This window comes from Scyliorhinus torazame, chromosome X, assembly GCF_047496885.1.
Source record: "Scyliorhinus torazame isolate Kashiwa2021f chromosome X, sScyTor2.1, whole genome shotgun sequence".
NCBI lineage: Eukaryota > Metazoa > Chordata > Chondrichthyes > Carcharhiniformes > Scyliorhinidae > Scyliorhinus > Scyliorhinus torazame.
Window position 1 is genome coordinate 29,803,271 of NC_092738.1, and position 13,648 is coordinate 29,816,918.

At 50.4% G+C, this 13,648-nt stretch overlaps 1 protein-coding gene across 3 annotated transcripts in view; it reads right to left on the reverse strand.

The window, feature by feature from the left end:
* The window catches only part of LOC140405470 (electroneutral sodium bicarbonate exchanger 1-like), a 391,515-nt gene that overhangs the window by 70,352 nt on the left and 307,515 nt on the right, over positions 1–13,648 (reverse strand). For all 3 annotated transcript variants that reach the window (XM_072493938.1, XM_072493937.1, XM_072493936.1), the window contains 3 exons: positions 9,167–9,313; positions 8,713–8,813; positions 5,273–5,447 (listed from right to left, as the gene is read on the reverse strand). In XM_072493938.1, the coding sequence (XP_072350039.1) occupies positions 5,273–5,447; positions 8,713–8,813; positions 9,167–9,313 (423 nt within the window). The remainder of the gene's footprint in view (positions 1–5,272; positions 5,448–8,712; positions 8,814–9,166; positions 9,314–13,648) is intronic.

Consider the following 13,648-nt stretch of genomic DNA (forward strand, 5'->3'; position numbering starts at 1 on the left):
ATTACTTCCATCTTTTCCAGCTCCTCTATCTGGTCTTTCAGGCAGGACTTGAGGCCTGTTGGAACTCTGCTCAGAAGATGCTGAGATGGTCTCACACTCCTAATCTATTTACAGATGATGTTCTCCAGGAAGACCTGTATTGTAATGTTTTAGGATTTGCATTGTTGTAATGTTTTAGGATTTGTTCAGCAGTCAGTGACTTAGTGCCATCCATACAAAACACTGCTAATCTCTTCTGATGCATGGAGGGTTACCAGCCCAAGCTTTTAACCCGTTGCTGCTGAGGTGAGGGGATTTTGTTTGGTGTCTGCTATCTGGAATTGCCCATCTTCCATGGAAGTCACGACTGGAATATTCAGAGCCATAGCAATTTACCCAGCAGTCAACATCCTGTACAAAGTTGCAGACTGAAATTTTAATTATTTTCTGCTATTTCTTACAGCGCCCAGCTCTATACAGCTATCAAAATCCAGTCAATTCCAGTTGCACACTCCTGACACCATGTTCCATATGTAGAATTGGCTTCTGCCTCAATCCTTTGTGTTACCAAAGATGACCTCAGAGGTCACAAGGTTAGGTCAAGCCACGGTATGCAAAAGGCATCAGTGCACAAAGGCATTTCTCCAAGCACATCAATTTGAACTAATGTATTCACTGTTACCAATACACACTGGACATCAATATGCATAGAATCATAAAATGGTTACAACACAAAAGGAGGCCATTTGGTCCGTCATGTACATGGCAGATCTCTGCAAGAGCAACTCAGTTAGTCCCGTTCCCAACCTTTTCCTCATAGCCCTTCAAATTTTCTCTCTTTAGGTGCTTATCCAATTCCCTTTTGAAAATCACGATTGAATCTGCCTCCACCACCCTCTCAGGCAGTACATTTCAGATCCTAGAAAAGTATTTCCTCATGATTCTTTTGCCAATAATCTTAAAATTAGTATCTGCTGGTTCTGTATCCTTCCACCAATGGAAACAATTTCTCCCGATCGTCTCTGTCTAAACTCCTCTCAATCTTCCCCTAAAACAGGGCAACACGGTGGTGCAGTGGTTAGCACTGCTGCCTTACGGCGCCGAGGTCCCGGGTTCGATCCCGGCTCTGGGTCACTGTCCGTGTGGAATTTGCACATTCTCTCCTTGTTTGCGTGGGTTTCGCCCCCACAACCCAAAGGTGTGCAGGCTAGGTGGATTGGCCACGCTAAATTGCCCCTTAATTGGAAAAAATGAATTGGGTACGCTAAATTTATTTAAACAAACAAAAAATAATCTTCTCCTAAAACCCCAGCTTCTCTAATTTATCCTTATAACTGAATTCCCTCGGGCGGGATTCTCTCAGCCTACGCCGGTCACCGGAGAATCGGCGCCATTGGCGCCGGCCCCCCCCCCCCCCGGTGATTTTCCGAGTTGCCGCCCAAAAAAACCCTAGTCCCGCCAGCGGCGTTCACATCTGGTCTTACCCAGCAAGACCTCGGCGTCCAGCCTGTCGGGGGCGGCCTGGTGGGGGGGGGGGGGGGGGGGGGGGGAGGGGGGTCTGACCCCAGGGGGAGCCTCCCCCATGGCCTGGCCTGCAATCGCCGCCTACCAATCTGCGGGCCGGCCTCTCCTGCTGGGGGCCTCTTTTGCTCCGCGCCGGCCCCTGGAGCCCTACGCCATGTTGCCTCGGGGCAGGAGCAGAGAAGGAAGCTACCGCGCATGCGCGCATTCACGCCGGTCGCAGTGCGCATGCGCAGACCCGCAGCGCCCATTTGCCGCCGGTATCGGCAGCTGGAGTGGCGTGGGTCGCTCCAGTGCTGTGCTGGCCTCCTATAGGGCAGAGGATCGCTACACTTACCGGCCCGATGACGCCGTCGTTAAAACTCTCCAGTTTTTACGACGGCGTCAACACTCTGCCGTCAGAAGGGAGGATCCCGCCCGATTCCTGCAATCATTCTCATAAATCTTTCCTGCACACTCTCTAAAGCCTTTACATTGTCATGTGAGAGTACCTTTAAGAAATGGGTGTTTATAATAGCTGTCGTGGGTGTACGTTTAAGAAATGGGTGTTTGTCAAATAGCTGCAGTGATGTCAGAGTGTGGGTGGAGCTGGGCTGTCGGTCTGCTTTTACTTTCGCTTTGAACAAAAGCTGGTGTGTGTCTGTGAGTTTTAGTTTTGTTTTGAGAGTGAAGAGCTGCAGTGAAAGCCAGCAGATGTGCATGGATATCTCTACAAGTTCAAGAGTGTTCATTTGGGTGATTTCAAAGTGATAACTGTTCGCAGTAGAGAATTTAAACCAGGGGCGGGATTCTCCCATCCCGCGGCAGAGTGTCCACGTCGTCGTAAACGCCGTTGTGTTTTACGACGGCGTGAACGGGTCATTGCCAGGAGTAATTCTGGCCCCTACAGGGGGCCAGCACGGCGCTGGAGCGGTTCACGCAGCTCCAGCTGCCGATCCCGGCGCAAACTGGGCGGCGTGGGATCCGCGCATGCGCAGTGGCACCAACGCGCACATGCGCAGTGGCGCCGGCGCCAAGCCTCCTTCGACGCGCCGGCCCCAACGCAACATGGCGCAGTAGTACAGGGGCCGGCGCGTGGGAAAAGAGGTCGGGCGACAGAGTTTCTCTGTAAAGTGGGCCCTTGTGCAACCCATAGCCAAAATCTATTCAAAGTTATGGGTCAGGTGAACTCCATGATACACTTTGGGGTTCTCTAAACCCTGGTCCGTAACAACATTCTTCCTGAAGTGTGGTGCTCAGGTCTGGACACAATATGCTGGTTAAGGCCAAAGAAGTGTTTTAGAAAGAACATCTATGAATACTGCATAGAACTGAAGACAGGGAAACAAAATAGAAACCCAATTGAGCTACATCTCTCCCAGTATAGTATACACATACTCGCGGCAGGTTTTTAATCTTTACTGGCTAGATGGAGTGCATCTCCGTCTCAGACCCTGCCAACTTTTCTATCTATTTATTTGTTATTTAAAATTTTTTTTTAGAGTAACCAATTATTTTTTTCCAATTAAGGGGCAATTTAGCATGGCCAATCCACCTAACCTGCACATCTTTGGGTTGTGGGGGTGAGACCCACACCCACGCAGACACAGGGAGAATGTGCAAACGCCACACGGACAGTGACCCAGAGCTGGGATCGAACCTAGGACCTCGAGGCAGTCGTGCTAACCACTGCGCCGCCGTGCTGCCCTTTTTCTATCTATTTAAATGAATAAAAAGAAAGTCAAACTGGCTAAATTGACAGTGTACAATCCTCGCGGCCTGATTTTCCTCTGTATTCTGTCCAGCCAATTCATTCTGCCCAGACAATAGATACAATCTATATAATATAAAAGCAAATTACTGCGGATGCTGGAATCTGAAACAAAAACAACACTGGACAATCTCAGCAGGTCTGACAGTATCTGTAGAGAGAGAAGGGAGCTAGCGTTTCGAGTCTGGATGACTCTTTGTCAAAGGGAGAGAACTGGAAACAGGGTCAGATTTATCCTGCTGTGAGGGGGCGTGGAGCGGTGGGGTTGGATAGAGGGCCTGCGATAGGTGGAGAATGACAAAGATGTTGTGGACAGAAAGACAAAGGGAATGTAAATTTGATTTGATTTGATTTATTGTCACATGTACCGAAGTACAGTGAAACGCATTTTTCTGCGGCCAAGGGAACGTACACAGTATGTACATAGTAGACAAAACAAGAATAATCAACAGAGAACATTGACAAATGGTACATCGACAAACAGTGATTGGTTACAGTGTGGAACAAGGGGCCAAACAAAGCAAATACATGAGCAAGAGCAGCATAGGGCGTCGTGAATAGTGTTCTTACAGGGAATAGATCAGTCCGAGGGGGAGTGTTTGAGGAGTCTTGTAGCTGTGGGGAATAAGCTGTTCCTATGTCTGGATGTGCGGGTCTTCAGGGTGATTAATGAAGGTGATTAAGGCTAAGAAGGGTTCTGATAGTGGCACATAAAGAGATTAGAATAGGTAAATGGCAAACAAACGTGAGCAGTGTGTCAAGGGCAACTGGGAACAGGGAGCAGAGAAGATACAATCTACCCTACTACAAATAACACATTTAATGATTTAATGGAAATACTGAACTTCAAGATGTGTATATAAACAGGGGGCGGGATTCTCCCCTACCCGGCGGGGCGGGGGGTCCCAGTGTGATGGAGTGGCGGGAACCACTCCGGCGTCGGGCCACCCCAAAGGTGCGGAAGTCTCCGCACCTTTAGGGGCCAAACCCTCACCTTGAGGGGCTAGGCCCGCGCCGGAGCGGTTTCCGCTCCGCCGGCTGGCGGGAAAGGCCTTTGGCGCCACGCCAGCCGGGGCCGAAAGGTCTTCGCCGGGCGACGCGGGTCCGCGCATGCGCGGGAGCGTCAGCTGACGTCATCCCCGCACATGCGCAGGGGAGGGGGTCTCTTCCGCCTCTGCCATAGTGAAGGCCATGGCAAAGGCGGAAGAAAAAGAGTGCCCCCACGGCACAGGCCCGCTCGCGGAACGGTGGGCCCCGATCGCGAGCCAGGCCACCGCGGGGGCACCCCTCGGGGCCAGATCGCCCCGCGCCCCCCCGCCTCCAGGACCCCGGAGCCCGCCCGCGTCGCCTTGTCCCGCCGTTCAAAAGGTGGTTTGGTTCACGCTGGTGGGACAGGCATTCCAGCAGCGGGACTTCGGCCCATCGCGGGCCTGAGAATCGGCGGGGGTGGGCCCGCTGACTGGCGCGGCGCGATTCCCGCCGAATCTCTGGTGGCAGAGACTTCAGGACACGGCGGGGGCGGGATTCACGCCAGCCCCCAGCAATTCTCCGACCAGGGGCTGGTATAGCACACTGGGCTAAGTCGCTGGCTTTGAAAGCAGACCAAGGCAGGCCAGCAGCACTGTTCAATTCCCGTAATAGCCTCCCCGAACAGGCGCCGGAATGTGGCGACTAGGGGCTTTTCACAGTAACTTCATTTGAAGCCTACTTGTGACAATAAGCGATTTTCATTCATTTTCATTCACCTGGCGTGGGGTCGGAGAATCCCGCCCAGGGTGTTTTTTTAAATCACACTTATAACATTTATACTAATCATTCTTAAGTAATCATTGTGGAAAGTTCTCCAATTATTTACATGTCTCAAATTTTCAAAAGTTGGAATTTCCATCCCATGGTGCTGCATATTGATTTTTAATGAAAACAAATCCTCCTTTTCCTTTGTGACACCTGAATCATTATTCTTTTTATGCAAACTATCAGGCATTAGAAACTTAAATGAACCAACATCCTCAACTTTCTTACTATGCGTCCTTCTGTTGCTTCACCCAAGAGGCCACCAAATGTAATAACAGGAGACATGCAGGCGCAGTACAGGAACAGGAAGGATGCCACACACTGTAAGCTGAAGGCATCCCTGAAGTCACTCCAGAAACAGGGCATCTTCCGTTTGATGTCAAGGATCAAACCCCCAAACAGCCTGGAGGAATGGAAATGAATCACTTTAAATTAAATTTTCCACCATTTTAATGCATGCAACCATAGTTCTTAAAATGCCACCAATTGCCCATTTAGCACTATAATAAGTTGTATATAACAACTTAAGCAGATTTGATAAAAGGCTTAATTGTTTTACAAAATTTTTATTCCAAATACAGTTTAACATGTTCAGCTTTATAATACTCAACATTAGAAACTTGATATTACCAATTTTTCTGACTCTCAAGACTACAAAGCTCAAAGCATTAGACATCTGTAGAAATCTGAAATTGGATTAGGTTGCTAATGTGAATGGTAAAGATAAAAATAATGCTGAAAATCCACAACAAGTCAGTCAGCAGTTATAATGGAACAGCCCCAACCAAATCTCTTTTTCAATTTTCTAATGGTAGCTTTTAAGTAGAGTGCCTGGTCTATTTAGACATCTGAAGGACTCAACAACCATAACAACAACTTGCATGTTGTACAACCTTTAACACACTAAATCAAACCAAGGTGCTTCACAGAGGCAAAATAAGTCAAACATGAACATTGAGCCAAAGGAGGGGCAATGAAAAGTTTGGTCAAGGGGTTATTTTAAGGAGGACAGGAAGGTGGAGAGGCAGAGGGGTCTGAGGGAGGAAATTCCAAAGTGGTGCATTTATATTGCTGAAAACATGGCTGCAACTAGTGGTGTGCAGGCCAGATTCAGCAGAATTGAGAGTTTGGGGTGGGGTGGGGTAGTTGCAGGGCCGGAGGAGGTTAGGGAAAAGCGAGGCCATAAAGGGATTTGAAGGTGTGGATGACAGGTTGGGCGAGTGGGCAAATCAATGGCAGATGCAGTATAATTTGGATAAGTGTGAGGTTATTCACTTTGGAAGCAAAAACAGGAAGGCAGATTACTACCTGAAGGGTTGCAAATTGGAAGAGGGGAGTGTGCAGCGGGACCTGGGTGTCCTTGTGCACCAGTCGCTGAAAGTAAGCATGCAGGTGCAGCAGGCGGTAAAGAAGGCGAATGGTATGTTGGCCTTCATTGTGAGAGGTTTTGAGTACAGAAGCAGGGATGTGTTGCTGCAATGGTACAGGGCCTTGGTGAGGCCACACTTGGAGTATTGTGTGCAGTTTTGGTCTCCTTATCTGAGGAAGGATGTTCTTGCTCTCGAGGGAGTGCAGCAAAGGTTTACCAGACTGATTCCAGAGACGGCGGGACTGTCATATGAGAAGAGATTGACTAGGTTAGGATTGTTCTCGCTGGAGTTCAGAAGAATGAGGGGGTTCTCATAGAGACTTATAAAATTCTAACAGGACTAGACAGGGTAGATGCAGGGAAGATGTTACCAATGATGGGTGTGTCCAGAATCAGGGGTCACAGTCTGAGGATTCAGCGTAAGCCATTTCGGACAGAGATGAGGAGACATTTCTTCACCCAAAGAGTGGTGAGCCTGTGGAATTCATTACCACAGGAAATAGTTGAGGCTAAGCCATTGAATATATTCAAAACGCAGCTAGATAAAGCACTTGGGGCGAATGGGATCAAAGGCTAAGGGGAGAAAGCAGGATTAGGCTATTGAGTTGCAGGATCAGCCATGATCGGGACAAATGGCGGAGCAGGCTCGAAGGGCCAAAAGGCCTCCTCCTGCTCCTATCTTCTACGTATCTATGTATCTCAAATGGGTTACATTGGAGGGAATGCAGGTCAGCGTGAGAGTGGATTTGGTACAGAAAACGATACAGGCAGCAGGTTGCATATGATGGTGGCGCTGAAGGGAAACCCTTTCATTTAAACATTAAAGTGTTCAGGGTTTGATTCAGATAGTTTTTAGAAATCTTGTGATTAGGGTTAGGGTTAGGAAATGGATCAGCATTTAGAGAGCTTTAAAAATTTGTGCTGAGTCTCCAAACTAGGAGAATACAACAGACTTTCAATGACAATGTAAAAATCAACAAGAAAATGTCCTCAATCATTTATCTTATGATTTAAACAAATGACACAAATAAGTCATTGCAATCGATCCAGACAGAGTGAGAAACAATTTAGCATGTTCTATAATATTGCAATCCACACTAAAATGTCAAATTAACAGGTCCAATGTAATGTAATAACTGAAGCTGTGGGTGTTATAAAGCTGGGTCAAAGTAGGTGGCCACAGACGGTGTGGCCACAAAGTGCTGGTATTGCACGAAATGGAAGATTTTCTATTTATTATTATTGCCCGGTAAAAACATTTCTATTGGAACTTCTCATTGTCAGGTATTGGAACTGTTCCAGAAATGTAGGTCCTGCAGTTTTATTATAATTTCCTGTCAACGCTATATTCTGTGGGCAGCACAGCAGCACAAGTGGCTAGCACTGTGGCTTCACAGCGCCAGGGTCCCAGGTTTGATTCCCCGCTGGGTCACTGTCTGTGCGGATCCGGTCTGCACGTTCTCCCCATGTCTGCGTGGGTTTCCTCCGGGTGCTCCGGTTTCCTCCCACAGTCCAAAGATGTGCAGGATTGGCCATGCTAAATTGCCCTCAGTGTCCAAAAAAAGGTTAGGAGGGGTTATTGGGTTATGGGGATAGGGTGGAAGTGAGGGCTTAAGTGGGTCGGTGCAGACTCGATGAGCCGAATAGCCTCCTTCTGCACTGTATGTTCTATGTTCTATGTGTGGTAGTCTGTGTAGAGGTATTACGGTACCTGGTAATGCTGGAACACCATTGGTAGAGATTGTATGTTTCCTATTGGTCAAGCTGTATGGTAGCTCCGCCATGCAAGGCGGGGTATAAGAGCCCGTGCCACCCCAGCAGCCTTCTTTCTGTACCTGAGCTGCTGGGTGAAACATCTAGCTTATTAAAGCCTTCAGTTGGACTACAACCTCGCTTTAGTGGCCATTGATCGTGCATCACTATGTATGTTCTTTTGGAGGGGAAATGAAAAGTTTCTGAATTCTTAGTGTTAGTATACATGAGAGTTCTGGATCCAAAATAGATCAACCTACTTCTGTCACAAAGGGCAATTATGGATGGGCAATAAATGCTGGCCTAGCCAGCGACATACATCCCGTGAAAGGGTACAAAAACTGAAAACCTATTCAGGTTCCAGCAAATATCACACTTATACCATTCACTATAGCTATGACCATTGAGCTGAAGTCTAGTGTTTGCAAAACAGGGAGAGGAGACAGAAAGAGTTACAGTTTGTGAGTGTTGAGTACGAGTACAACGTGACAGGTTACATTACAAAAATATATGACCATTTAAGAGTGTTCAATAAACTACAACAAACCGTCCTGTGCGCTGCAGTTCAGGACCACTGTGGCCCACTTGCGGCTCTGGATCAATATGGCAAGCATTACCGTTTGGGATTCCAGGCTGCTTCCGTTTCTCCTATTGAACAAAAGAAGGGTATGAATGAAACTGATAGTACAATGGAACATTTCTACTTGGTGACTGGTGATTGCATGTCTGCAGATGATCTGTGTAAGAGCTTTGCACAGCTTCAAAGTGATTGGTTGAAAGTGAGCCACTAGCTCTGAATAGCACTCTTCAATTTATAAAATATGTTGAAGAGCAAATGTCTTCTAACTCACCCATTGATGGATCGATACTGCTCACTATATCCCACCCAGTGTTGTAGCAATGTGATTAGCAGTAAAATGTGTCAGTGCCATACGTTGCCAACAGAACCAATATAGTGCATGAGTATCCTCTTGAAAGATTTCAGTGAGGACAAGGCATACCTGAGATGGAACGTTCTTTGGTGGCTCAATTCGGATGGAGGGGTCCCATTCACCAGGGGGCAGAACAGTCACCTGATCAAGAAATTCATCAATCCCAGCAAGCAAATCACTTCGATCCTTGGCTTTGTAGGCAACATCATGAAAGATCTGAAATAGAGGCAGAGCAATGATTTTCCAATTAGTTTGGCTCTCTGAGTGAGAAATACATGGAGTGAAAATCCCCTGCCTTTCCCCTGCAGCCTGCACTTTTTGATCCAATTCTCTTTTGAAAGCAATGTTTGAATGTGCGTCCACCACACTCTCAGGAAGTGCATTCCAAATGCTAACTACTCGCTGCTGAAACTTTTCCTCATGTCTCCATTGCTTCTTTTATCAATTATCTTAAATCTGTGAGAGAGAGAGAGTGCGTGTGTGTGAAAGAATGTATGTGAGAGAGTGCGTGTGTGTGTGAAAGAGTGCGTGCACGTGACAGGGAATGTGTGTGAGAGAGAGAGAGTGTGTGTGTGCATGAAAGAGAGAATGTGAGTGTATGAGTGAGTGTGTGTGTGAGGGAGAGTGTGTATGTGTGTGTGAGAGAGTATGTGCACGTGAAAGGGAATGTGTGTGAGAGAGAGTGTGTGTGTGCGCGTGCGAGAGAGTGTGTGAGAGAAAGAATGTGTGTGAGAGAGTGCGCGTTTGTGTGAGAGAGTATGGGCACGTGAAACGGAATGTGTGTGAGAAAGTGTGTGTGTTTGACAGAGAGAGTGTGTGCGCATGAGAATGGGTGTGTATGAGTGAGAGTGTGTGTGAGGGAGAGTGTATGTGTGTGCAGGAGAGAGTGTGTGTGTGTGTAAGTGAGAGTGTGTGTGTGTGCACGAGAGTGCGTGAGAAAGAATATGTATGAGAGAGAGTGTATGCGTGCACATGAGAGAGAGAGCGTGTGTGTGAGTGAGAGTGTGTGGGCAGGAGAGTGTGTGTGTGTGCGTGCGAGAGAGTGTGTGCGCGCATCAGAGTGAGTGTGTGTGAATGTGTGTGTGCGAGAGAGTGTGTGATAGTGAGATAGTGGGCACGATTCTCCCCCAAAATTTCTAAGGGTGCGATTCTCTGGCCTCGTTGCGCTCTCGCTCAAGCATAACGAGGCCGGTGAATAGTGGGAAAGGTCAAAAGCGAGATCCGCGCCGGATGCCAAACAGTTTGCGATGCAACCGGCCCTACTCCCGTAGGCAAAATTGGGATCTCGCTGGAGTGTGGCGAGAAACCAATTATCACCACTTATGCCCTATTTCCAAATAATCAACGAGAGCGACCCCATAGCCAATGACCTCCCATGATTCAGTGGCCTCCCCAGCAAGTGCTCACGCTGGCGCTAATTAGTACTCCATTTGAAAAACGTGAACCTGGCAGAAGGGCTTCTGTGGGGAGCTGAGGAGGTGAGTAGCCACCTTTGCTCACAGGCAAAGAGCCCGGGTTGCACGGGGCTTGTCACCCCAGTGCTCAGCTGGGGGGTGGGGGACCCTCCGCAGGGGTGAGCCGCCATGGGGGTTTGGGGGGGAAGGCGCTGGGGGGGCCAACCAGGGGGGCTATCGCTCACGGCACCACCGTATCAACCCCTAGATCCCAACCCCATTCCGGGGGCAACCCTTGTCCCTGCCCGTCTGCCCCACTGACCACCCATAACTCCCACCGACTGCTGAGGCCTCTGGCTATGCGGCTGAAGGCTATCACTAATAGAGAATTGGCAATAGTGGTTCAGTGAGCACTTCACAAAACCCAAGTGGATTCCCATGGGTCAGCGGGCCATGTGGCACGTGGGAGTCATTGCCTAGCATCTCAATCACACTTTGATGCCTGGACACTGTGCTTGAACACTGTGGGAGGCAACACCACATACGCAACAGCCAACATCCGAACACCAGGGGATGGGACACAGCTCCGGGGACATGTCCACGGCCGGTGGCTGAGTGAGTGCCACAAGGAGAGGATGGGCAAAGGGTCCAGGGGTCAGCCAGCATTGCGGACGAAAGTGACAGAGGCATCATAATGGTTGCACAAACAGTTGTTTAATGTGCTGTACAATACCCCACTCCCATGTTGCTGCCCCCCAGCCCCCCCACCCCCTATCTACCTCACCCCCCTCCCCCTACCTCAGTGATCCTCAACGTGCTTGGCCCTCCTAGCTTTAACACTAGGCCTTGATGTTTCCTGAGGATGCACATCCGAGGTGGAGGCAGCCCGCTGCTTACCTCGTCCCGTGGCCCTCGAAGCCCCTGGCAGGCGTCCCCTGGGGTCTCTGGGGCCAGAGGGCCCCGGCTCACCTGGCAGCACTTGCCCAGCCGTGCTGCCCTGTCCCGTGTGCTGACTGCGAGACGCAGCCTCATCAGAGCGGTGGAACTCGAGGGAGCTGGTGGCCACCTTCGCCACTCCATGGGACGGATCTGGCTTGGCACTCAGCGCCCCTTCCTCCCAATCAGTGTCCATAAGGCCCTGGGGTTCACCTTGGGATGGAGGGGCAGCTGGTTGGAGCCCCGGCTGCCCCTGTATCACCTGGCTCTGCCAGCCCTGGCGGTTCCCCATGGTTCACACCATTGTGTCGACAGCCTCGCCGATGCTCCTCAGTGACTGGGACAAGCTCCGCAGCGCCTCGCCCATTCCCATTTGAGAGCGGGACATGTCCCGCAGAACCACATCAAGGTCGGCCTGGTACTGGGTGACACCCCCCAGTCAGACATTCTGCCGAGACCCTCAGCCATTGCCATCACCGACTGTGCATCACCTTCACTAAAGGTGCCGACATCGTGCACCAGGCTCTCCACTCCGGTCGCCACCACAGCCGTGTTGGTCTCGGTGCCGCGCATTGCCGGTGCCATCTTCTGTGCCCCTAGTCTCTGGGACTCCTCCAAGCGCCTGTGGATCTGCTGGAGTGACAGTGACCGCTCCCTCTGAATGTCCTGGCCTCTGCCTATCGTTTCCATCAGCTCCGGATAACTCTGTTCCAGAGGCTCAGCATCAGGCTGGGATCCAGCTGGATCCTGGGATCCAGCCGCTCTCCGACTGCTTTTTCGCCTGGGGGTTCCTGCCCCCACCTGATATACATCAGCAGTGTGGTGCTCACCAGATTGTGCCCCAGAAGCTTGATCACTAACATGTCCCACCGAGGTGCGTGTCTCTGCGCTGGTGGAGGGTGGGGATGACAGCTGTGCCGCGATTATAACAGTTTCATCCTTGGAGCTCTCCTCCGAGGTGTTCTCTTCGGGGTCAGGAGAGGGTGCCACCCGGGATGGGCCAGCGTTGTTGGCTGCTGGACCTGCGGGAGAATGGACACATGGTCAGTGGGAGGGATGGGTCAGTCAGTAAGGCAATCAGTACTCACATTTGGCAGGTCCTCCGGGTGGAACCTGGTAGTCCCTCACCTCTGCGGCATCCGCCAGCCTCCTCGTGGCTGACCGATCTGTCCTCGGCCACCCCAGTCACCTCCAGGGCACTCCTCGAAGGAGGTGAGGATTCTTATGTCTGGCACCCCACCGCCAGTCTAGGATCTTTCCCGCCGATTGCGGGAGAGCTTTTCCTCAGGAGACATGAGAAAAAGGCGGCGGCTATGGCGGACTGTTACACCGGCCAGCGTGGAGGGAAAGAGTGCCCCCACGGCACAGGTACACCCGCGGATTGGTGGGCCCCGATCGCGGGCCAGGCCACCGTGCCCCCCCCCCCCCCCCGAGGCCAGATCCCCCCGCGCCCCCCCGGACTCCGCAGGCCGCCCGCTGAGTGAGGTCCCACCGATACGGACCTGGTGTAATATTCGCCAGCAGGACTGGCTGAAAACGGGCGGCCGCTCGCGGAGCGGAGAATCGCCGGGAGGGGCGCTGCCAACGGCCCCCGACCGGCACGACGCAATTCCCGCCCCCGCTGAAAAACCGGACCCGGAAAATCCGGCAGCCGGCGTTGGGGCGGAATTCATGCCGCCCCCCTGGCAATTCTCCGGCCCGCGGGGGGTCGGAGAATCCCGTCCCGTTGTTCCCGATTTTCGCTGTCCATCACTGGCGATGACACAAGATTCATGCCCACAAAGGGCCTGAACCGCATTTTAATACAATTAAATGCTATTAGCCAAATAATCCCCCCTCACTAAATATTCATACCTCGCTGGCATGATGTCACATCAGCGAGGTTTACAACTGGTTTAGCCGGGGGGGGGATTCCAAACAAACCTGTTGGACTTGTCATGAGAGTATCACTTTAAGAAATGTTTGTCTGCTCATGTTACTGCAGTGATGTCAGAGTGTGGGTGGAGCTGAGCTCTGGCTCTGCTTTTTAGTTTCACTTTGAGAAAAGCTTGGGTGTGTCTGTGTTTTTTTTTGTTTCAGTGTTGGATCTGAAGCCAGACAAAGCAGGTGTACTGCTGTTCTCTCTGCCATGAAAAGACTATCTCTTGATCATTTGGTAAATTCAGAAATATAAATGTTCTCAGTAGTGAATTTAAACCTGATGTGTTTCTGTTAAAAAGTG